We start from the raw sequence: 25,862 nt of genomic DNA, 5'->3' as shown, positions 1-25,862 counted from the left end.
CTCCCGCAACGCCTCGTATCCAGTCGAGCCGGTGCTATTGATATTGCTTTCCGCAACACAGCTGTTTAGTAAACATCATTCATTCATCACCCGAGCGGTTTGATGAGTTGCAGGCTGGAGTGGAGGTTCTATCATTTCCCTCCAGTGGCAGCGATCGCATTGCCGCAGCAGAAATAATAGCAAACACGTAGGTTTACGTTGTTTTTTTTTGCTATTCTTTACTATTCTCTTGCGGATGTTTCAATCTCTTTCAGAAGCGCAACAGAACAGACAAGTTATCTTTTGCTACTGCTTACGAAGCTTCTAAATAGACTAGTTAGCTAAATACGGTTGAGATAGTTTCGCAAGGAACAGCGCAGAAGTCACATTCAAGGGGACACAATGGTTAATGTACAGTAAAATGAAATATTTCGCCTTACTTGGGAAAGTAAGGCTACGCAGTAGATTGAGTAACTCTACAAAACTTCAAATAACTTAATGTAGCTTTAAATAACTATGAACGAACGACAAGTGATGAGTCAATAAAGTATTTTCATTGATTTTTTAGCATTGTTCTGTTTGTAATTCAATTTTAAAATGTGTTTTATTGTTTGCAAAGAAATAAACAAAAAGTAAAATAGTGTTCTCCTGGAATCATAACTAGAGGAACACTCTTTATCTTTTTAACATACAGATTGCGGTTTGTTCTTATTTGATTCATTCCACCACAGCTCCCATTCTCCATCTCGCTCTCACTCACACTTCATGACATAAACGCTTCGCATCTGTACCGTGCGGTCACGATAAAGCGCAGCAGTTGACTTCCGCCACGGCCACGGTGCCGGTGGGGCCGGTGTTGCACAAGGATGTGCACTTAAAATGTAACAAGATTGTCATGTTGCAACATCTCGATTGTTACGAGCGCCAAGCCGGCAGAAGAGGGGTTGAACGAAACCCCTCTACACTGGCCACTAGCCTCCTTGCTGGCGGAACCCGGAACCCCAGAAGAAGTCAGGCCAACTTACACAAGGCGAACACATTGCCAACACGAAGAAGACCTGTACAGGGCCCACTCACATACGTGTGAGATAGAGAGAGCGAGAGAAAGGGAGCGAGAGAGAGAGATTGCAGTTGGGGGTTGCAGAAGATTGCGTTTATCTATTGCGGCGAAACCACAGAACCTTTGCCGTATTTTACTCCCTGGAGGTTATCCGGCAAATGGTACAGCTCTCGCTGATACGCTGGCGAGTGGCGCACAAGCAGGAAAGCAGGCAAGAAACGGAAGGAAGCCAAAGCATCTACACTTTTGGGTGGGTGACCCTATCCGTTTGCACACTATTCAGTAAAACCCCGGGGTGGGAGAAGTGATGCTAGATCCGCACCGGAAGCGGAAAACACTTGCACACACAAACACACACACACACATACACACGCCAGAGGATGCCGGATGCAGGCGACCATGATTTAGACACGGCAAGCTGACAGAATGGCACAATGGCAAAACGTTGTTATCATGCACCTTTCCATCTAGCGCATCTGGTTTGTCGCTGGCTTCCCGGGTTTTTGCTAGCAGCGGGACGGGCCGGCGGTTGCATTCGGGTGGCATAAAAACCGTTTCGTACAAATGTGCGCAATGGAATATGGTGCACACAAACCTCACCCAGTGCGGGACGCCGGTCGGACGCCCGGGTTAAGGGTTTTTCATCAAAACGCCCACTGTACGGGGCGGGGGATGTATTCTGCGCACTCCCTTTGCAGTGTCCATGTTGGTGATTTTATAAGCACCGAGATGAACCAGTGCACCAGCGGCACAGAGAGATCGGTTATGTGAGGTTATCCAGAAGTCCATAAAGCATCCACACCCCATTCCCATCGGTGGTGGTAGGCATCGGATGGACATAGTAGCTTCACAACTGCTGACACCCCTTTTGCGTAGGAAGAATTGTTTGGTTGGGCGAGAGACTCTGTGCGCGCACTATTGCCGAGTAGAGTTATCTATATTCCCTCACAGTAACTGAGGAAGAAGGCCCGATGATCCCCACGAGACGATCACATTTTACTACATCTTTCTGCAAGCGTCGTCGTCGTTGTTGCTGGGCTCGAATTGATTCGCTGCTGAGCTTGTGTCCCCCATTCGTTTCCGTCGACACACCGCAGGCAGATTTGTATGTGTGTGAGTGTGTTTCGATGGGAAGTAAATATTCAATTTCTTTATGCAGATGGTGCGCGCCATAAATGTTTACGACACTGCTGCGCCTAATGCATTTGGGCTCGTAGGGTGGGCGACGCGGATTGAAAACTCATTAATTGCAAACCGAGGGCATACATTCGGAGCCTCGGCAGCATGGCTTGAAAAGAGCTGAAAAGGTATGAAAACACTGAAATAAAGATATGCCAGTTGATCCTAGAATCGATCCCACTGCTAGCATGTTACTACACAGAGCGCTTAGCGCGACGCCATGACAAAGTACGGCAGAGTTCAAGAATAAATCCAATATAAATGACTCGTATGAGGAAGAGCACCGTAGAAAACCGCTCTGCTTTCGCACAATGTTCACATAGACGTCTACTTTCATGTTGTTTCTCCATACTTAATACGGAAAATTACGTATTCCACTCCAGCAAATGTTGCTTCCCGCAACACCCTCAGCGTACTTTACGTAACAAAAAAGGTACTTTATGATCGCAATTATTTAAATCCACCAGAATATCTGGCGTCAATCTCTGCGCCATACGAGCGGCAGGCTATGCTTGGTCGAAAACCCACCTTCTGCCGAGCACATCAACACCTCGGAAGGCACAACCGTGTCGCCAAGAGAGGCGCCACTTCATGGGTTGAGTGGAAAAGTTTGGTACCATTTTTAACAGCACTCGCTTACCATCCCACGCCCACATGAACGACGCGACCCAAAAACCCAGCCGTGGATTGTAAGTTTTACGCCCCTCAGTAGCTCATTGCCTTGTACGTGTGAAACTTTTCATTTGCACGCCTGCTTCACAGTAATGAAGGGGAGAGCTTTCGCGGAGTGAGAGTGTTTCAGGTTGCTACGTGCTGTATTTAAATTGCGTCCTCGTTAGAATCGTAGGCAGTGTTGCTAGAGGCAGTGGGCATGGAAAGCTCACAAGACCGCTCGAGCGTTCCGAGTGTATCAAAGGGTGCGTTTGTGTGTTTTTTTTTTGCACAAAATTGTCGTTGTTAAGATGCTTTGATAATTCCTTTCTTTTACTGTTCATTTTAAGTACTCTTCATTAAAGATGTTTGCAAAGTTTTCAGCGCTCAGCTCCTACAAAATGCAGCGCTCTACTCTCTCGCTCACGATCCCTCTGCGCAATGGTTACAACTGTACGAAGTCCTAAGTTGATGCGTCGTATGTTTCCGCGAATTCGTTTGTAATTCAGATTCAAATAATTCGAACAAAAACATGTTCCAACAGATGTAGCTGAATTTTTTCTTTTACTTTTTCGCCACATTAATTTGTGTGCAATTTTGTGCTTCCATTCCGAGAAGAATTTGTTTTAATCCATTTCTAGGTAGAGCAGAATAAAGATTGAAACCTTGCTAGTGCACCAGCCACACAAGAGAAAGATTCATGTCTTGTTCAATCAATACTGTGTGTCACGATTGAGCACATCGCGGTGCAATCAGGCGATTAAAGAACAATGCAAACTCTTCCACCCCCCAACAAGTAATCGGCTACAGTGTGGGGAAAGAAGTAGTAATTTTCCACTTCAGCAAAACCATGACAGCACAGAATGATGTGCACACTCACGCTGCTAATCTGTCATCACAAGTTTGGTGTCCTTAGTCGTAACACCACACAGCTCTCCGTCGCATCCATTGTTGGATGCTTCCTTTGCTCTTTGTGCTAATTGCTCTCTTGGGCGATAATTGAAGCTTTTCTTTTTTTGTTTTTGCTACACCAAATCCTTTCTCCGTCGGCAGCCAACACAAACCACTGGCACGCGCCAAGAAGCAATCGATACACGCCAGACAATTACCCATCGTAAGAGGCAAAAGCGGATCACGACCATCACGTCCCTGGTAGTGCGAAATAATGACATTTCTGTGTCTGCAGTTGCAGTACGCTTCGAGCCCCGAGTTACACGGGGTAGGACACGTGCAGCCCTGATGACAGTATTGAGCATGTTTGCAATTAAACTTGCTTATTTATTGCTCCTCGTACAAGTGTCTGGGTACGATATTGATGATTGTTTATTGAGTTTTAAGTGCTGTTAACGATCTGTTCATCGTTAAAGCTTCAACAGATTTTTCATTTGTGCAGTTCTGGGTCGAGTATATCCCAGTTTGATTGTTGTATATTGGCATTCCTACCCGGTAAGGTAACAAAATAAATTAAATCATTTGAGATAAGTGGAAACAAGCAGCGAGCCAATGACAACGGCAATAAAAAGAAATAAACTTTAGCAAAACTCAAGCAAGTTGTCCCATTTGAGGACGACATCCGTTCAAACTGCCTCATCCAAACTAATCAGCCACAGCAGCGCCTCGTTGCACTAGCACACCGAGATAGAAGAAAGAAAGAAAAAAAAACCAACTCGCTAGCCAGTCCATTGGCCTGCGGAAATTATGAAGACTGTACCCGCTCCCCCCCCCCCACAAGTACGAAGTGGATTCATTTTAGTTTCATTACGTTCCATTAGATTAACTTTTTTGACCCAAATTAAACCGCTCGGCGGATAGTTACCGTGAACACTGCCCTCCAGTTGGTAATTTTCTCCTACCGGCACAGATGTTTCTTTCTTCGACCACCATCCCTTAAACGAGCGCCGCACGCTGGCCCGGAAAATGGGCGAACCTTTTCGACGTTTTCGCCCCACTAATAGAGAGTTGTAATTAAAACTTTCATTAGATTTCGCTCTCGCGCTTGCGACGTAGAAGCGGTTACCTGCACAGGTGCAGGTAGGCAAAAGTTGGCAAAAAGTTAGGAATACTGATTGCTTTCCCTTTTTTTCTGGTATTAAGTTTATTTTGCCGGTTTTCCCGAAAGCAATAAGCGCTTGGTTTGATTTCCATTGAAAAGGTGCACTAAAACTATAAAGAAAAGCTTTCCATACAATCGCTTACAGTTTAAATAATGCAGTTTGCTGCATCGTTCGGGTATTCGGAAAGAACTCCAGATGACCCATTTCTTCAAACAAGCATAAACATCAACTAGAACAGATCGTAAAGTTGCAACAAAACTCAAAACCCACCCAGAGGACCCCTTCCACCATGTGTGATGTGAGCGCATTGGAAGACAAAACTATCCATTAAAAAGGATGTCTGCAGTACGTGAGGAATTCCTGCTGGTCGTTTTCAATCGTGCGCCTTCCGCCAACCTTTCCCAGCATCACTGTTCCACGCCCACACGGTGCCATTGTTTTTTCAGGTCATGGAAGCGAAATCGTCATCTTGATCTAGTTTTTACGCGTTTGCAACGCCAATGGTACCGTGCAAAGGCGCTGTGTTGCGCAAAGCGAGCGAACGACAAACTACCGATAAGTTGTAATAAATTACAAAATATATTCCGGAGCACCACAACCCCCCCCCCCCCCCCCCCCTTGAGAGGTCAGTGCCAGGAGCCGCGGGGGAAATATGGTCTCAACTTTGTGCAGTAAAACGACCCACAAACAAGCGAGCTAAGCGGAGGATAATAAATTGTTTGACAGAGGGCGAAGCAGTGGCAGCAAACAAAAAGAAACCCCAGAAAAACAAATGGCCGTGGCGGTAAGAACTATTCGCCTAGTTTTAGCTGCGCTAGTGCTCGGTTAGTCAAAGTGGGAAGCGCCATTCTTGAAAATTGTTTTACTTCCAGTTTGAAGGAAGGAAAATCGCATCTAAGCGGTGTGAAACCAGGGGGGGTTGATATTGCAGGATGACTTGAAACTGGCAACGGTGCAGCGGTGAGACCGACAGGCGACAGAAAACTTTAGTCGAAACGCGCACCAAAAACATCAAAGCGATAATTCACCCAAACAATGCATTAAAATGGGAAAAACATAGGAAGTAAAACGGGGATAAGTAGGAAAACTTTTAGATGAGAGAACAGGAAAAAACGGTTTAAGAAAGGAAAAAAAAGTTTTCAAGAATGATGAAATGGAAATAAGTATGGCGAAAGAATGCAAAACAAACCTATGCAAAAAGAAGCCTTTAGAAATTGTTGAACAAAATGGAATTAAATAAACGTAAAAAAGGAAAACTGAATCACTTATCTAACAGTTCAACAAACGAAGAATAGATACAAATAAGTTACCAACGTAATAAGTAAAATCACACCCACACAATAACACAACTCCACAGAAGACAGTAACATTCATAAAACAAATAGCATTGCACGGGTGAACGGTATCGCTTCCTTTTAAAAGCGTAATGCGCCCGATTCCACAACAAAACAGTAAAGTAGGACACACCACTATCGGTTGCAAAAGTAATCATCATAATGTAAAACACACATACACACGTAAACCGTTCCGCCAACTTTCCAACACCTGCCCGGGTGCCCGAGAGCACATAAAACAAAAGAAAATGGCGAATGGCCATCGCTGCACCATCGAAGCGGAACGAAATGCAATTGAACGGAGAGCATGGAGGGGGGAGGAGGAAGCGGAGGAGGAAGAAAGAGGTGTGGAATTTATGGAACTGGACAGTTACCCTTTTGCACCTATCGGAAACGGGTACTTTCTGCCCCTCCCTTCCCTCAGCCAGCGCTCTAATGAAATGGACCCACGAACATAAAACTTGAACCAGCGCCCACCATTTTAAGGACATCGAGCACCGTTTTTACAACTACTCCTGCTGTCCAGTGCAGTACAAAGTTGCTATCGGAAATATCATAAGTAACACCATGCCTCCGTGACAGTGGTGCACAATGGCGATAAGAAGGTGAGAAATAAAGTTTCCAAAGGGAGGAAACACGCGAGGCCCCGACAGCCACACATTGCTAAGAACCGAGGTGCAGCGGATGCGAGTTCTTGTGTGCATGTGAACAATATAATTTTTTTGTGTATATAAACATTTTCATTTGAAAATTGGAATTGTGATCGTTGGAAACATGAGTAAGCACTCAATTTCAATTTCACTTCATACATAGTAAAGAACTAGTTCAGTGCAGTAACAGTTTCATGACATCGATTATCTAAAAAGGTAAGTTACTAAATATCCCAAAGTTGTATAGCACCATCGAAAAGGGTCATCTATCGCTCTAGAATACACCCGACTGCGAGAGTTGATTTCCGGCTCGTATAATCGCACGCTTGCGGATATGAAACCACAACTCGAAAGATGGAACTTTGAAGTGTGAGAAAAGGGTTTTTCTTTTCATCAGTTCATAGAATAACTACACTATGCAGAGAGCAAGCCACGCTTCGGTGGGCATTTTTGGAAAGCAACACCACACGCGTGTTTCATCAAAGGATATCTCGAGTGCGAAAGGCTCGGAATGCTCTACTGTACACGGTTGATAGCATTTGACCAATACACAACCAACAGCCAACAAAATCACGAGTTCTTGCTACCATCAATACATCTTCTTTTGTCTCTCTTACTTTCTCTCTACTTGCTCGGAAGTTTACTGCGAACCAGCGAAAGCACAGATCAACCCCAACACTCGCGTGCCCCCTCAACCCATCCGGCTGGTTCCATCCGGCGGATATCCTAGGATCATCTGCCGTGTGGCAGAAGAATGCACAAGCACATCGAGGCAAAAACACGTCCAGGCAGGCGCTCAACACAATCGGTAGCTGCTGCTAAACCTCGAAGACACACAACAACGACCTAGGCGGATACTGGGCGAGTTCCGATGGTGGCACCGGATGGAAGCGATGATTTCTACTCCCCACAACTCCCATCATACCTGAGGCCACCACCACCAACGGAAGTTTGGGACGTGAACAGGGGTAGGAAGAAACACCAAACGTCACACCTGGGTGCCAGGTTTGGCTGAATCTCACGACGTTTGGAGCCATTTTTTTGCCCATTTGCCCACCATACAAAGGATTGCATTCCATTCCCGGTGGAAGAAGTTCTTGTTCCGTACGGTAAGGCTCTCCGATGTTGGTGTGATCGGCCGCCATTCGTTCTCACCGCAGGAAGTGGCATCTTTTAACCGGCTTTTTTGTTGTTGCGTCCTTTTCGGTTCCCCCTTTTGGCAACGTCTCGTATTGGGGCCAAAGTCTCGCCAAACAACATTGAACAGTGAAGATGGGTTCGGGCTGTGGGTGCTGTGAAAAGAACGGATTCCAATTTTGGCAGATTGAATTTCCTCATCCCGCACCGGCAGACCAGACCGGTGGTTGTGTGAATGTACTTTTGAGATTTTATTTTTATTTTTGGCTTCGGAACTATACAATTCCCCTTTTCACTAGTGTTTCACGTCCAAACACGCTGCAAACGGCGATTGTGCTGGAAAGACGCCAGGAGGTGGATTGATGCCTTCAAATGAGCAGCTTGCGAGCATTGGAGCTGTTTGGTTAAAGGTATTTTGTGAACATTTTAAACATGAAACCATGCTGTTGATCTCAAAACAACCGTAATCATTGGTGACAACTGTGGAGGTGTTTCTCAAGTTTCTCCATTGTGTGGGATATGGTACACTCCGTGTTACTGAAACTATTCCAATGATCTGTTCTTGACGTGTAACCGAACATTTCTAATGCTGTTGAGGTAACAAATTTAAAGTATTATCTTCCCCCTGAATAATATAAACGGTAACAATGATTAGTAAAACACTTTCAAATGTTTGTAAATTTGCATAAAAATGCACACTACTAACCGCACTCGCATTACGATGGCATCGTGAGGGTTTAAAGTTTAAGTGAACCTCATGAATAGTGACGGCCGTACACATTTAAATCTCCGTCTGCAACGCAAACAAATTGCCAGAGTCAGCAAGCATGATAATAAACAGCAATATCATTACTTGTACAGCGCGCGCAGCACAACACAACATTCCACTTGCAATTTAAGTCTGATTCGTTGAAGGCGTTTTGTGCTGTTGAAAGTCATCCAATTGATGAGAGCCAATTTGTCCATACGCGTGGGGTTGTGGATGAACTTGAGCGCTAAACTTAGTTTGTAGGGAGAGGGAGAGAGAGAGAAAAAACGACTAAAAAGTCGTTGACATTTCGTTCGGGGTGACTTCTTCATTCGAAACGACTGTTATCTTACTAGAACGCATCACCATCATCATCATCGGTGTGCTCAAAATGATTGTGCATTGTGGCTATTTGTCATCATCAACATTACTAGCACACCACCACGTTGTGGGACGCAAATTCAACAAACACAACGGCCCGGTCACAAGCCGCGTGCACACGTGCAGCACCAATAAACTGCAGCTGTTGTTCGGGCACATGGAGAGGCTAAAAATAATCATCAGACAACCGCCGGCCACCCTCGGGGTATCCCCACACTGTTCCACGTACACTGTTCCAACCAACCCTTGGTAGGTGTGTTTGTGTCAAGGAGAAGTTTGTTTTGATGCCCATGCCAACTAGATCGCGCGCAGATCGCATCGGGCCCTTACACGCTGCACGGCGTTCCTTTAGCGACATGTTCATCATCAAGGGCAAGGCCGAAGTAACGGGTGTGTCGTCCCTTGCACACGTCTTGTCGCGTTTGTTGACTTTCTCCATCCCGCCCTGTCAGTCGGAAACCTCCGATTGCGCTAACCGCAAGCATTTATCACACGACTGCTTTTGGTGGTCCAATTTTTCAGCAGCTGTCACTTTCAACCTGACAGCATGTAAATGCGATTAGGCGGTGGGGTAATTTATCACCGACGTGTGTTGTGGGGAGTGGTTTTTATTTTCGTTGATTTGTTGACATTTTGTTTGTCGTGAAAGGCAGCAATAATTGTCGTTCTAGCGGACAAACTCGAAAATCAAGAAAACTTGTACCCTTTTAAGGAACAACCCTTGCACCTGCGATGATATTTGGGACATCGAGAATAATCATTCAGTGGCAGGTTTACCATTCCGTAAGTAACTTTTGCAAACCACCTCTTTCTATTCTTCGAATCGTCCTCACTCTCCAATAACTTGTAAGTGGCGCGCACACTGATTTCGCATCGATCGATTTGCCGAGGACTGTCGCCGACGGCCATAACTCATCCGTGGCAGTCGCCATTTATCAAAAACTTGCCCCGGCGGTGCACCGGCAGCTAAGCCGACATCATGGTTGGCTCGCAGGGCGAGTGAAGCAGGCAAACAATTCGCCTCGAAATGAGATGCAAGAAAAGGTTATATACCGGTAAGAGGGCGCCAAGTGATGGCCAGAGTGAGGAGGGCAAAGCAGCTGGGAAAGGCAACAAACAGCCGGGAGGGTTAAAAGAAAGTCAAGCTTCGCGGGTTCGGGCGTGACGGCGTGGTGACCGTGCGCCGAGGGTCGTCATCGATGGAAGGAAGGAGCAGAGAGCTCGATCAAAAGTGGAAAAGATATTGCTAGTAAAGCAGTGGGCACCGGAGTGGGTTGGCTCCCTGTCAACAGCAGGGGCGGCGGCTTGCCAGTGCTGCCAAACTCGTCAAGATCACCTAACCTCAAACAAGCCACCGTCATCAACTAATTTGCATTTAAATGAGAAATTTTACATCTTCAAACATGTTTCAGTTTTTTGTTCCTCGCTCTTATTGTTGTTGCCTTTGTTGCTGCTTCGTACCTGTTTATCGACTTCGGCTCATGGATCGGCTGCTTTCCGTGCATCCTGCTTTCAAGAAAATGTCAACTTTTTATAAAGGACTTGCGAGTGGGATGGAGATTGGTAGATGAAATAGGGGGGTTTTTATGGAAGAAAAGCTCTTGGGAAAGATTTGTCAACATACCGACGGTAATCGCTGCTAACCGGTGTGTCGTATGCATCGCCCATACGATATTGCCCATTAACGTAGATATTCTTCAATCACCTTGCTAAGTGAGAGGCATGCAAGTGATGCGGTGCTTATTATCTTAATTTATTCTCTTCACGTTCCTGCTCTCATTGCTGTCTTGTCATGATTGCAATAAACGAGGAAAAACCATCGCAATATGTTTATGTTATGTTTTGAAATTCAGGTTCTTCTACCATAACTGGAGGGAGAAACATACAACTGTCCTTTAATTTTTCACAAAATCAAAATTTTTCTCAAAATTGCCAACGGCAATGACACAATAAGAGAAAATAAAATCCACATTTTCTAACTAAATTTCCTCGCAAAATCACACCAATAAGCAAGATGGTAGCAAATCACGTAAATTAGAAAATTCCTTCCACAAATTCGCTGGAAAAGAAAGCGGATTTATCGGAGGCAACAACCGGCCAACAACAACCAACAAAAAAAAATCGCCAACCGACGGTTTATCAATCTTGCCGTGAGGAAACTGCAAACAAATTGGGCACCATTGCAAGCGCCCTGAGAGCCAATCTCAACGCTTCCGAGTAATCCATTCACCTTCGGGAGCATCACGGTCCGTTTCCTGGGCTACGGCCCGGTTCTGGTCTGGAACGCTCCCCCCCGAAATTCGCCACAAGGCACGGAAGCGCAAAAAAGAAAGATTAAGCGCACACTCATCGCCGGACATCGGGAGAGGAAGGGAACACAGTAAACCCCAATGTACCCGATGCTCTTCGCAACATCATCTCGTCTCTCGGGTCACACTGGCAAGGCAACCTTTCCCTCTCTGTCGGTTTGTTGTCCCTAAGCGCGCCGGGTTTCTTTTTCGCCTTTAGCGACTTTTCCGTAATTTATGAGTTCTGCATGGGTGAATAATCGGAAGCACACGCCGAGCAACGCCGAGGCGCGCGTAGGTTCTAATGATCGTGTGCCGGTTTGCGTGCCCGCCCACGGTTCCGTTTCCGGCTCGCTGGAGGATCCGTGCCACCTAAATCGCCGCCTTTAATTAGCAGCTCACCCGAGCAGACCTCAAGGATGGACGACTACATCTTTCCTCCCCCTCCCGCCCAACCGAAAATTTGGGATCAGCTTTTTCGTCGAGAGATTTAGGAGAGCTTGCCGGCCTTGGTTCGAGCGGTGAAGATGGTAAGGATACGGTCGGAGGCTTAATGTACTAGAAGAACCGCGGGGGACCATGCAATCTCGCACAATTCATTTAATTTCATGCCTTTTTGTATGAACAGTCCCGCCGTTCGGTTTTGCTTGTATCTTGTGAAAGATATCGCGCCCCTGCCGCCTGCTCCAATCTCATTTTTGGTGGAGCTTTTTCTTGTTGCTGCTGGCAACGCCATCATTTGCATATGGCGGTTGTGCGTGAACGACTCTCGCATCGTTATAATGAAACGCAAGTAATTAGCGTGTTGTTTAAATAAATTGTAGTAATATTCGCAGGCCCCTGGCCCTACCCCGCACCGTTTTGGGGGGTACAAATGGGTTCCGGAAATGATTCGGCATGCAATAAAATACCGTAATCATGCGCCTTTCGGCTGCTGAACGAGCTCAAACTTTCACTACCAGCGAAGGCAGTGGTTAAAAAGGGGTCAGCTTGGCAATAATCGTTTCCCATTTTAATTAAGAAAAATAACAAATTTTACGATTTTTTACTCATAAGTAAGATGCGGTCCATGTTGAATGAAAAAAATGAAAGGTAAAAGATAACAAAAACTCACCTCTTCGTAGAACTTCAAATGTGGCACCGGTTCCTCTGAGACGTTGTCGCAGAAGTCTCTGAATAGTAAATAGCCTGAAATGAAGACGATGTAATGATGAGACATTCGTCGGTTTTAATAGAAACAGAAATTCTCAAGGAAATCTGTTTTCTAAACTTATTTCTACATCACGCCAATTCTGATTGCTCCAGAAGTGTTATAAATCGGCTCAACTCATTCCAAAGTCGGTCCTTCCAGAGTTCAGCTAACAAAAACCCAAACTGCAACCCTTCATCAGTCCTGTTTTGCTTTCACACGCACTTACCGCACATCACATCGTCTTGAGCAATCCAATAGAACTTGAACTAATTTCTCGCTTTGCCAACATGCCACACCACTTCAGAGCAGCATTGAACTCGCACTGCTTCTCGACGTAAATGTGCATTAAGTTCAAATCCGATTATGACGTCCAAGTGCTCTTGAAGTCCCAGCCCCTTCCCCGAGCAAGTGACGTTGAATAATGATCAACCAAGTAGGGGTTTCCCAGGAAAAAAAAGTAAAACCTACAAACCTTTTTGCGTGTTGGAGTGTAGAGGACCCAGTAAAAAAAAGTACGAGTTGCGCTTGGACGCTTTCGCTGCAAAGGAAAAGGATTCTTACCCTTCGTACCATACCTGTAGCCGTTATTGGGTCTTATGGCTTATTTTTAGCGATCTCCTTAATTTTCCTACCCCCAATGAAGCCGTAACATTAACCAACACAAAGCACCGATGACCTGTACTCACCTAACACTTGGTTGAAAATTTTATCAAAGTTGACCTCATTTTCCTTCTCCAGGTATTTGTGCATCACGCTGCGAACACTGCGGAAGAGAGAACAGATTGTTGTGGGGCGAATTAATCATGTGTGCTGAATTTCGGGCGAAGCGGTACACATTGCACGTAGGCGAGCTCTCGGTCCGTTTTTCACTGATCGAAAATATCCAATTTCCCCACCAACTCTCTCACACACACACTGGCTAATAAAACCATCGACAACCCAGCCAGATGACAACGAAAGCAGGAGGAAAAACGCAGGGTATGAGAGAGAGAAAATGAGAACGATAATGGTGATAAGATGAGTCGGTTTTTGGGTCGATGTAGCAGCTGGACCTCGGAAAATCTCGACCCAAGCGAACGGGAAGCAAATGAGACAAGAGAGAGAGAGAAACTGTTTGCTGTCCTGAAAAGTGGGTGTTACATATTTATGGAATATCTTACGAACCCGTTCTCCTGTGAAACGGTGGCGAGTCGCCGCTCGGTACAAAGTTGTAGCCGTCCGGGGGGGATGGTTTTTGAATTGCAAATTTTCAAACCCATTCCAAGGTAGGTGTGTGAGTGTGTGTGTGTGTGGGAACAGCCAGTGTGGGTAATATGCCACGGTGTCCCTGGCACTCTTCACCTTTTCCGCGAATGCCGGGGACCCCTGCTTTTTGCACCCATTAGGACGATGGCGACAGCGATGAAGACCATTCATAATTAATTAAACTCAAACGGCCACCCAGACACGCAGTCATTGGACGCTGGACGGGCGTTTGTAGGCGGAAAGTTTGCCAGGCTCTTTGCCACTCGACAGGAGAGGAGGAAGGACGTTTTTCTGCAGCAACTTCTTGCCAAACGAACGAACCAATTCGCCCACCTCCCCCCAAAAAAGTGAGAAGAGTTTGCTGGGCACAGAGTTTCAGCAAAGGACATCATCATCATCATCATCATCATCTGAATCTGAAGAGTGCTTCAAGAACTGCGGTGAAACATTCCCCCCACCGTTTGCCGGATGATCTTGTCCACTCGTCCCATCCCCCTTTTTACGGCGCGAAACGTGATCACACTGTCGCATCTCTTAATTGCTTCCTCCGGGAGTGCCGGGAGACCTGGCAGCCCTGAAGGTACTCTCTCTCTCTCGACCCTTTCCAAACAATGGGCGGCAGTGGCTGCAGTAGCACGGTGGCTCGGTACTACCAGTTTGGATTTGAAAGTGTCCAAAAAGTCGAAAGGTTGGAATCGTCCGGAAAGGATCTGTCGTGCTTGAAACAGGGCATCCCTAACCTGCTCGGGATAATTAATTACTCAATCTAGTTTCGGGGTTTAGGGCGAAGCTCAACCCACGCAAGGTGTTGTGTACGCACAGCACAGCACAGCACTGCCCGATTAGTTATTCCGGATGTAGCAACAAAATATTTTGTGCGTGTGTATCTCCAGGCACGTAACTCCAACGCGGTGCTGCTGATGGGGAAACCATTTAAACATTTTCCACGTCCACGGGAACGATGACTCCCTTTTATTGCATACAGAATGAGAACGACACGAACGTTGTTACCACCGGGCGCAAGCAGCCAGAATCGGTGGCACTGGGCTTTTAGTTAATTATAAATTCCATTAATAACTCATGCTTGAACTGACCCGTACCCGAGTTTCTGGGTACGAACCGTTGACGAAACACAATCGGTGATTAATTTTTCAAACCGATCATTTTTCCACGACAACCCTTTCTCCACTGCGAGTCCGTGAAATCGTTTGGTTGAGGGATGCGATCGGCGCCAGAGACTAATTTTTATCCGACCAAGCTACATCACCGATATCTTGCCGGTTCAATTGTCTGGCGGTAACCAGGGATCAAACACTTCAACGGATCCCAGACCGTCGGGCGGTCGGGACCTGAAGCTTTGGGGTTGGCCTTGATTAATCGCTAAACAGTGCCACACTAATCGCGGTCTATTGTGCCATAAATTACTGTTTGGCGTGGGGTGAAACTAGTAAGCGTCTAATTATCTTGTTCTCAGAATTGAATGGTAATCCTTACGGGCTGAGAGCTTGAAGAGCGCTTGCTAGTTTGACTGCAAAAGCCGTTCGGGTTTATGCTGGACAGTTTGAAAAAATGTCTAATTGATTGGTTGTTGAAGTCCCTCCGAAGCTGGCGTTTCCAGTCTTTCCAGTATCCCTCATTATTAATATTATTAATATTGATGGACAATATATTCACAAAACGAATTAAGCTTCATAATTAAGATTTCGTTATTATATTCCGATCTATCATGTCCATCCTCTGCTGAAGATATCCTACAGGATCTCCAACAAAAAGTGTGTACGAAAGCAATAAATAACCTCATTCTGATTCATCTAATTTTATGGGAAAATTGGTCTAACAACCGGAACACGGGGACAGTTCATCTCCGTGAGGGCAGAACATTTATCAATTCACATGACACTGCGTACAGAGTCAAGGAAAACTCCGGAAAGATACCAACACGCAATAAAAAGCACACTGGAACACAGTGGCAGCCTCCCCGATCTCGGCAAGTAATAATCAGGAAATGAAGTCAGCCAACCAAGAAATTACAGCTGCCCCTGGACAGCAGGAGTCGGAACCCCTCGAGCGGGAGGCATCGAGATACGTCTCTCTTCAATGTCCGGAAGCAAAACCAACTGACCTATATTTCATTGTTACGGTTGATGCAAACGAAGAAAAAAGTCATTGCCATAGATGCGACGTGTCCACAAACAAAAAAAAAACTCCCAATCGATTCGAACTTTTATGCCACACAGTACCAAGAATGGGACAGGTCCCCTCCGTAACGAGTTGCATAAAGATCGTTCACACGTCTCGTTGGTAAATTTATTACCGCTGATGGATCGCCAAAATGAAAAAGAAAGAACGAGAAAAAGAATGCCTCGCTCATAATGAATCGAAATGGTGAGTGAGTATGATTAATTTCTGTTCGCGGCCTAAGCGTTTGGAATGTGTCGGAAAGTGTTAACGGCTAGCACAACGTGTGCCGGGGTCTACAGGGCCAAAGGAATGTTGTTTGTTAAAAAGACACTGCTGCACGTCTGTCTGGATGAGATTGATTCAATTTGACGTCTCGTGATGTTTAATTTCCATCAAACATATATACACACAGCTTGACTAATGTGACCATCAAAGTTCGGTTAAGGTCAAAGAAGGGATGCATGACATTTTGCAAACTCATCGCAAACAACAACAGCGTGTGTGGGATTGGGTGTGGAGCGAGTTTTAAACCCTCTTGCGAACAGCTCAACCACAAAGACACAAACTCTCAATTCTGCCCCTAGGGTGTAACAGACACTTGATCTGCGTGCACACAAAAGGCAGGGCAAAAATAACCCACTAAAGAAACTGGTTATTCGAAGCGATTCACATTCGCGTTTCTTCTACTGTCTTTTTATTCCCGCTGCCCGGCGACCATGAATCATCGCAGCGAAACTCACGCAGTCAGCCAACGCAACTAGCAGAAGTGTTTTGTCAAAAGCCTCCAACATAAGCAAACTCGGCGCAGAAACTTTCACCGTGGATGTCGTTCCGCGCGTGTGTGTGTGTGGGTTAAGGTCGAGGCATGTTAACCTCATTAATCGCGGACGGTGCTGGCTGTTTGGTGTGCAAATTCGTTTCGCTGTTGGACATAGAGTTGATGTTTGTATTGAAAAACACGTGTACAGTACCGAATTTAAAGTGAAACGTAACATCTCCGAAGCCAAGATCCATCCGAATCGTGTGCTGACGACCGCTCACGACCAGTCTCCGTTCACTGGAGCTCATTCATGGGTTCCCGGAACAGGCAGTTGCCCCACCGGAGGCAACTTGGAAAGTCAACAAACCGAACCCTACGCAAAATTTGTGTCAAATTAAATGCGACGACCAGCAATTGGCAGCTACACACAGCCCGGCAGCGTAATAGTTTGCGATCCGCCGACTGTGTGGGTTGCACATCCGACTCACCGCGCGCTTCGATGAAATGGAGTTTTTTTTATGTTCTCCTTCTACGCGGAGGTTTGCTCGATCGCAAGAAAGAAAGTGGTTAGCGCCGTAAACGAAACCCACGCATCGATCGGGCGGAGAAAGCGAGTCTGACTGCAACGCATCGTGGGTTTGGAGCGAATTTCTGACTAATTTTCGTTTCTAACACATCCCCTCCTAATCAAAGGTTTTTTCAGGTTTGGGTGTGCCCTGTGTAGAGAATGGTTCGCTTATTGATGAAGACATTTTTCAAAAGCCTACACATAGAACGTATTTCCTGGAGATTGTAATTGATTATTGGGAAACTGGTTATCACCACAAAGCCATTCAAACGTGTCGAGAGAGTGTACTTCCAATTACCAAGTGTTGGAAAACATTGGAAGTCAAACCTGTCCTCTAAAACATTTGCTATAAAGTCGTATTTCAATCAATAGTCTTCCTTCTGGAGAACATGAAGCTGCCAAAATAATGACTAGTCAGTTCGTGCTGAATGCCACCAGCAACGCGAAGTAGTTCCTGTTGGTTCCGTGGTTAGATTTGCTTCCGGCGCCCATTTCCGCACTAATTTCCTCCCCAGAGTGTAGTGCCAACCCCCGTCCGTTGATGAGCACAATTGTGTTTCCGATGTTGTGGTTTGCGCGAAAATTGAATCATACTGGAAATGTAATGGAATTAACCTAAACTCCCCTCCGAACGTGCGGTGGGTAGGTGTCACGTTTGCAATGACGTTAATCAAAATTTAATCCTCAGATATAGGGGCAATGATGTGGAATATTGTTAATCTTCAACATTTCCGTGCCGAAAATCAATACCCGCAGCATAATTAATGATTCTGAGGTGAAGTTACGAGTTGAGGACGCAAGCATCCATTTACTATTATTCCATTTGTGTGGGTTTTCAAGATAACGAGAGAGAGAGGATCATTGATGACTTGACAGAAAAATCACAATTTGCCTTCAACTTCATGGGCAGTTCAAGCATAGACGTACTCAGAACTAGTTAGACAGATACCTAAACGCCTCAGATGTTACAATAATATAGCTGAAACGGTTTCCCGGACAGGCAGACGCACCGTGGAAGTTATCCCGATTGAGTTTCAACGTAAGCTTTTATCGATTAAAAACAGGTCCCAACTGTTCCAATAATCCAATAATTGACTTTCTACCAAGCACAAAAAGAATGAGACCGTTCGACTTGACAATGAGATCAAACAAAGGCTGAATGTTTCCAAACAATTCATGATTCGTCGATGCATCATCTAGACGCGAAAACTGGAGTCGAAGTACGCCACCAGTCCACATTGGGCAAACGCCTGTATAAAAATCGAAAAACCAACTTCATCGCAGGTTAACACTATAATCATTTTCTTAAAATAGATACTTAAACTTAGTTGAAACCAAAATATTTCACGTTTTTATCTTAAACTTACTGAGATATAGGCCATCAAAGTGTAAACTTTGTGTTTTTTGTCCCAAATTTGAGCTATTTTTCGACCGAACATAAACCATCATATTTTAGTATATGATGGTTAGATTTTGATAATTAATGTGTCATTGGAAAGGTTTTTTGTCATACTTTGATGTAATGTCTGAAAATTTTGCAAAAACTTGTTGTTAAAGTTCATTAATGATTGAAAACCAAACATCACTGCTGAATTTTTGGATATTTTCATTTTGGAGAGTGAATTTTTTTATGATTCGACTCGATTTCACTCGTGTGTCGTATATCATAGGAAAGATCAACATTTTTCCTACGTTTTGACGTTGAAATTAGCTGCGACCATCTGCGACCCCGAAAATTATTAAACTTTTTCTTGAAAATAGCGCGAGCGATTTTGACGTGTTGTTGTATGAGCCATTAACCACTAGTATCCAACTACCTGTCATAAACGGGCATTTGAAACAAACAGGTAACAAACAAAGCTGAAGAGAGGAAAAACAGTTTAAAAAAGGTCGTAAGATAGGAATCAGCTCTTTTCCAAACAAACCATTAAAAAACACAACTTTTTTAGTGCGTAATACTTTAAAAATTCATGTTCAGTCAGAAACTTATTGCACCTTCGTTTTAATTCCTAACACTTACTGTTGATGCTGTTAACTGATACGCAAGAATGCAATGTTGTGAGCGATAATTATTAAGTTTTATTCGCTGTCTTGACGATTTTAGTGTAGGACTACCCTGTATAGTAAGAACAATTGTATTAAATGAAGAAAAACTGCAATAGCACGAGGAATTGATTTTCATCCCGGCGTTTGTATGGCCGTTGCCCACTGTGCAGTCTAACGATGACGTCCCGCAGGGATAATATAATTTTTCCTCACTTGACAAGCCAAAGCACTCGAGAACTCGTTCGAACGGCGACGCTGAGCAAACAATCTGTCAAGGGTGTAACGAGCGAATCAATGATGCTGTTGGAGCAGTGCATGGGAAAGCTAGGGTCACCGGCCCACACACCTACACACACACACATGTGCTTCTTGTATACTGTTTGCCACCAGCCTTGTGCTGTCCGCTGTCAAATCCCTCGCCCACGACAAGGGAAACCCAGGATTATACCGAAGTAGGGCGCAGTCCTTCAAAAAGCTGCTGATGTGTGTGAGTGCTCGAATTTGAATAAGCTTGCGTGTCTGTCTGCTTCTGCTTCTGCCATGCACTCTAACGAACCGTAAACAATTCAAATTTTGCTCGTCTTCCCTGTCAGCTCTTAGTTTTTCGAGAGGACTAGACGCGTAAGAACGAGTGGGCGTAAAAGTAGGAAAAACACGCTTTGTGTCACATGGATTGGGTATTAGAACATTTTTAAAGCATCTTTTTATCGTAAAAATAATTGACCACAATCAAATCAAAAGTTATGTTTTTATCAAACTGTCTACATTGTATGTGAAGCTCGACTATGAGAAATTTCCTTCCTACATCGATAAAGCGGGAAAAAACACAACCATTTGTTCATCTGTCTGCGTAATGAGCTGCCCGAGTGCTTGAAGTGATCTTGTGCCAAGATGAACCATCGCCACACCACGAGACAACCTTGTCAAAAAGGACACAGACACACACTCACCAACGCAATCACACAGATAACAAATCTCCCCGCTGACACCGATTCTTCCTGGCGCACATCTCGCCGCACGGCGAGGACTTCTGGGACTTCACGGTTACTTCCCAGCTCTAATGGGGTCGAAGCCCGTTAGTTGCTTTTTTTTCTCTCTATCTCTGGGCAAATGGGCATCCCTCTTGTCAGTCTTGCGTTCCGAACGAATGTTCCAGAGCTTGGATGCTCCGGAGAGGATGTGAAATCTCACACAAAAACCCACAGACAGGTACGCGCACACCAAACACGGAAAGGGACGAATGAAAAAGGTTTGCTCGAGTGTGTTGCGCCGTTGCCTAAGGACAGTGTTCTCAGGAAAGCCCACATGTTATTACGAATAATGGTCCTGGCGGGCGGCTGGCAGGCAAGTCGTTTGCAAGATTGTGCACCGCTGGTCAAGAGAAAGAGATCGAGCGATGTGCCACTGGAGACTCGTTGTCTTCATTACAACGACGCACGAGAAGCAAATCTACACCCAACACCGGCTAAGGGGCAAAACTGGAAGAAAAATCTGTCTGGAAGTTGTATTTTGTAGTTCGCTACCACCCCCTTAAATATGATACCCATGGCGGTTCGTATGGCTTCAGTTTTGCCCAATTAGTTTGTGTTACGATGGAGACACATAAAAAGGAAGAAAATGAGGGGGTATGATAATGAGTGCGCGTAAAATTTTACACACCAATCGGTAAATTGAATTTTTAAAACCCATTTTTGCTCTGAAATTCACCAAACGGCCATAATCTTTTTTCATGAGCGGTTTCTCCGAACGACTTTCTCTCACACACACAGTGACACACAGTGACAATATGTGTGTGTGACACGACACTAGGTAGGATGTAACAAAACTGATGTTATACTGCCTGCCAACCCTGCCCACAGTCCACATTGCCCGTGGGGTGTTGTAAAGAATTACCGAACAGCCCGAATGAGAGGAACAGAGAGGGGGGGGGGGGGGGGCGGAGGAGGGCAATGAAAATGACATGTAACCGAGGTAGGAGCGCACCTGTTTCGACAACACGGTCCACTAAACCATGGACTATCGTTAGCACAAGGGCAACTGCAATCGCCACCATTAAAAAACCCAACCTTACACCATTAAAAGCAAAGCAGGACCTTTTGACCGTGTGCAGCAGCAGCAACAGCAACACGGACGATAATCCGTTGTACAAACGTCGCAAATTATCATTACTGTGGGTTTGTGAGGGCGCAGAAGCACAGCAGCATTACACCATCAGCCGAAGGACGGCAGCATTACACCATCACTGATGGTGGGAGCCCTGGAAAGCTTAAGAATAGCATCCGTACACACAAACACACCCACACAGCCACCGGTAGTGAGTTTGTCCTACAGTTGGCAAAGAAAAATGGCCACCCACCAGGTAAAAACCATAAAACTGTTGTTGTGCGCCATCCGACCACGACATCCAACCGGAGACAGACCGGCACGCCCCGAAGGCGGCTGACAAGGTCCAACGAGAGAGAGAGGGTGGTGGTGCATGATGTTTTATGTTGTTGCAAATCCAACCGTACCAGATGGGTGCCGACTGTCGGGAGGAGGGGGGGGAGATGAAACCGGAAGTTGAACCATAAACCGCGGATCCGGAAACCGACCGCCAGAATTGAGCGAAACGGACGGCGAACTGAGACGGGTAAGCGAATGAATTGAAATGTTTACATCCCGATGCCAAATGGCTTCCGGCGCGGTGCATTGCTGTCGGTGTGCGTGTGTGTGTGTGTGTGTGTGTGTGTGTGTGTGAGTTGGATGGTTTCGAACACAGTCCCACGATGGGGGAGAATAGGAGCCATCATTTTCATTCTTGCTTCTTTGGCAGTGGCGTCGTCGGGTGGTCCGGCGGAAGCACTCTGACCGACAAACACAACGAAACGACTAAGTAGATTCCTTTCTTCACTTATTACCGGTTCGTTAGTGCAGCAGTAGCAAACAAAAAGGAAGGAACATTTCGTAACTGCATCCATTTTCGTTTTCGGTTCGGTTTTTGTACATTTGCTGTAGAAGGATGCAGGGGGGTTTTCCCCGTCTGTGGTTGTGTTACACCAACTCCCGGTCGATAGAATGTGCGCCCGGTCGGTGTAAGCGCACTGTAATTTAGTGATCCGTTTCTTCGCTACAAACTTGTCTACCTAGCAATCAAATACTAAAGATAATGCTATTATCTTGGCAGTAGCTATTGAGAGGATGTCGTTTGTTGGACGTTTGCTTGCCCTTAAGGAATATTTATAGCCGCACACAGCGCAATTTGTGAGCAGTTTATGTAATTTTAAATTCATTTTTATTGGATTTAATTCGATTGTAACGACTAAATGCCATATGGAAGACAATTAAGTAGTAATACTTTTGTATTCTTCGTTGTTATTTAGTTTGTGTGAAACTAAAATTTCCTTCCCTACTCAATTGTTGCATCAGAATTTTTGATGTTTGTGTGCATTATGAACGCCACGAGAAACAAAAAAACGTAACACAAGAATTCATTTCAATCGTACCAGTACGTCGTACCGCCCCCTCGTGATGATTGCGTTTCATGCCTTTCATTAGCCCGAAAATGATCCAGTTTGCCATGCACCGCACCACCGCGCACAAAGCTTTCCATCTACTACTACTACTTAACGTCATAAAAAATTAACTCCCGACCGAACTCACTTTTCGCGAGAGTGCATTTTCCAGCGCAGCGCAAACTGCACTTTGCTATATAACTTTCAACCAGACTGCAGCACCGTTCCCCCAAAGCGTCTCGGACGTACCCGTGCGCAAACCGAGGCACACCAACCGAGAGAACCTACGATAATCATTCACTGTGTCCATGCAACAGTGCCGAACTAAGAAAAAAAGGGGAGATGGGGGGGATGAAGCGCACCCATCATCCATCACTAATGGCCACTATCTATCTCCCTTTGGCACGGCGCTGCTTGTGAGGCGAACCGGATACTGCCATCCACTGTGTGCGCTATTTCCCAATTTCCACCCAAACCGAAAATCTTACCATCCCGGCTCGGGATTTCTCGGTGGTTTAGGCTCTCACTGGCATCATATTTTATTCTATCCGCACGAAGCAGCAGCAGTTTCCTCCGTTTCAAGCAAAAAAAAAAAGCTAAAGCCCTACTGTACATGGGTAAGCAAAAAAGTGGTTTTAAAATTTTCAAACAGCACACCAAACTGTGCGGAAGTACCACCACCACGGAGAGGAGGATTCGAAACGGATTGTGCACCACTAACGAGCCGTACGCTAAGTGATAGTGTGCAAGGTGTGGTGGTGGGGCTGTCGGGAGGCCCGAAGGTACTTTTCAAGCATCCTTTCCCACTGGCGTTCTGTGTATCCTGCCCAGCCGGACCCAGTTGGGTGGAGGTGGTGGTGGTTGTAACGATTTCATGAGTTTTCCTCGAATCGATTCCGGGCTCGGCTGGGCCTGCCCGGTCAGCCCGATGGAAAAGTGGGTCGAGAAAGCTTTTTGAGGCGATTTCTCCCATTGCTCGTTGCGGTAGCGGGAGTCGTTGGGGTGTACATTATTCCGTGCGGCTTCCCTGGGTCCCACTCCCCGAAATGGGAGCCATTTTCAGCGGAATGGGCTCCGACGCGAAGAAAAATAATGGTTCTCCCGAGCCCCTACGCTAAGGGTAAGGGTTTTCGTGACATGCCTTGAAAGGAATCCTGGGCAGACTCAACGTCTGCTACTTCGCACTGGCACTGGTGTGTGTGTGTGTTTGTGTGTGCCAGTGATCTCCCAGTAGGGCAGAACACCTGATAAATGGAGCTTTTCGTTTTACTTTTCGAAATTGACGATAGTGTATCTCTTTCCTGTCGTTTTTTTATGTGTTCGTGTGTGCCGGATTCGCCCTGTCACAAAGCGTAAAACGGGAAAAGCGGAAAGAAAGCCTGCAGAGACACTGACAAAAAAAAGACCCCACGAGCAGAATAATTCAAAAGAAATACCGACAGCGACCGGCGGAAAGGTTCGGCGATGGTGGTAAAGACGATCGTCGCCCCACCATCGCCGGTTATGTCACTGGTGGAAAGAATACGCTCGGGAAGTTGGTTTTCCCATTTTTTTGTGCATTTTTTTTTCTCGCTCAGACACCAGCCGGAAAATGGACAAAACTATAGAAATGTACTTCCGGTATTATAACGATGGATCCGGGGGGTTTTGCTTCTGCTTTTTCAGCTCCCTTTTTGGTGCGACTCTGACCACATACAGTGCACGGGACTTTGCACCGATCGTTAGTGGTGGATGGAAAGTGGTAATGGTAATGGTGACATGGTGAAGAGAAAGAGAGGGAACATTTCAAACTGGGAGAACATGGCACAGAACCGGAAGGTATAGGAAACAGTTTCTTTTTTCTTGCCGGATGAAACGTTCATAAAGAAGAGGTTGGGTTGGCTTGAAGAAAAAATATTGAAATGGATAAAGGAAAAAAAAGTTAAGGCAGTTTCAGTAGACTAATTTTCCATTATCGGTTTGAAGGATTTGGGTTTTGTTCACATAGAAACGAAATTCAGCACGAAAACTATTCATTGATTGGATTTGGAGCAACGTAAATGCACATAACTGTAGTGATTCGTTGAATGAGATGAACTGAACCCTTGGAATGTTAACAAGAATCGCTGCCACGGTAAATTGAATTATTCGTCAGTTGAATTATTCTTTGGTGGGTTAAACATCAAGAAATGACTTAATTTATCGCACCGTCTAACAACACCACATGATAATGATCTTTGCTCATTGATTAGTGGCTTATCTCTTAACTGAATCACAAAAACACAGTATACAAGGATCATTTGATAATCTAATTACAAACACAAAATGGAATACTCGTGACGGAGATTTGGCTTAAAATCATAAGTAAACATTTACAACATCAAATTCTAGGATGGATTTTTTTCTTCACACTCCTTACGTATCTATCATGTAGGAAGATAATCTTCAATATGACTGGGAGTGATTTACATTCCTCAAAGTGGTCTATCTATACACAAGGCGAAAGCACTACTCGACGAAGCACTATTTGCGCGACCTCCTTTCCCTAGTAAGTTCCCAATGGCATATCAAATTTGTCACAGCTTAAGCACGCATACTAAACATGCTAAGATGTAAAATGTGCGCTGCCTATTGCTGCACTACATTTTTTTTCCCCTTTTTGCACGCCTTCACACACCAAAGCTCTGCCCGCCACGCGACGACGCTAGCAGCTACGATTGCGAAGCACCGTTGTGGAATCCTGTCACGAAAACTTCTAATGAGCTGCCCGTGTGAAAGTGTCTTCTGACATGATAGCCCGGTTCCGTCGTGTGCCATCCCCCTCCTCCCCACCCCCCACCCCCCCCCCCCCATCCTAGCAGAAGACGGAGCGCAAATGGAATGCCTTTTGCATATCAATACCATGCCAATCTACGGTGATGCCACTTGCATATCAGCAA

General features: G+C 45.4%; 1 protein-coding gene across 7 annotated transcripts in view; it reads right to left on the bottom strand.

The window, feature by feature from the left end:
• Nucleotides 1–25,862, bottom strand: part of LOC120954673 (G protein-coupled receptor kinase 1) — a 98,351-nt gene that overhangs the window by 30,093 nt on the left and 42,396 nt on the right. For all 7 annotated transcript variants that reach the window (XM_040374797.2, XM_040374798.2, XM_040374799.2 and 4 more), the window contains exons 3-4: nucleotides 13,340–13,416; nucleotides 12,576–12,649 (exon numbers count right to left, since the gene is read on the bottom strand). In XM_040374797.2, the coding sequence (XP_040230731.1) occupies nucleotides 12,576–12,649; nucleotides 13,340–13,416 (151 nt within the window). The remainder of the gene's footprint in view (nucleotides 1–12,575; nucleotides 12,650–13,339; nucleotides 13,417–25,862) is intronic.

Source organism: Anopheles coluzzii, chromosome 3, assembly GCF_943734685.1.
Source record: "Anopheles coluzzii chromosome 3, AcolN3, whole genome shotgun sequence".
Lineage (NCBI taxonomy): Eukaryota > Metazoa > Arthropoda > Insecta > Diptera > Culicidae > Anopheles > Anopheles coluzzii.
The sequence above is the reverse complement of the archived record's forward strand: the minus strand, read 5'-3'. Positions and strand labels throughout refer to the sequence as shown.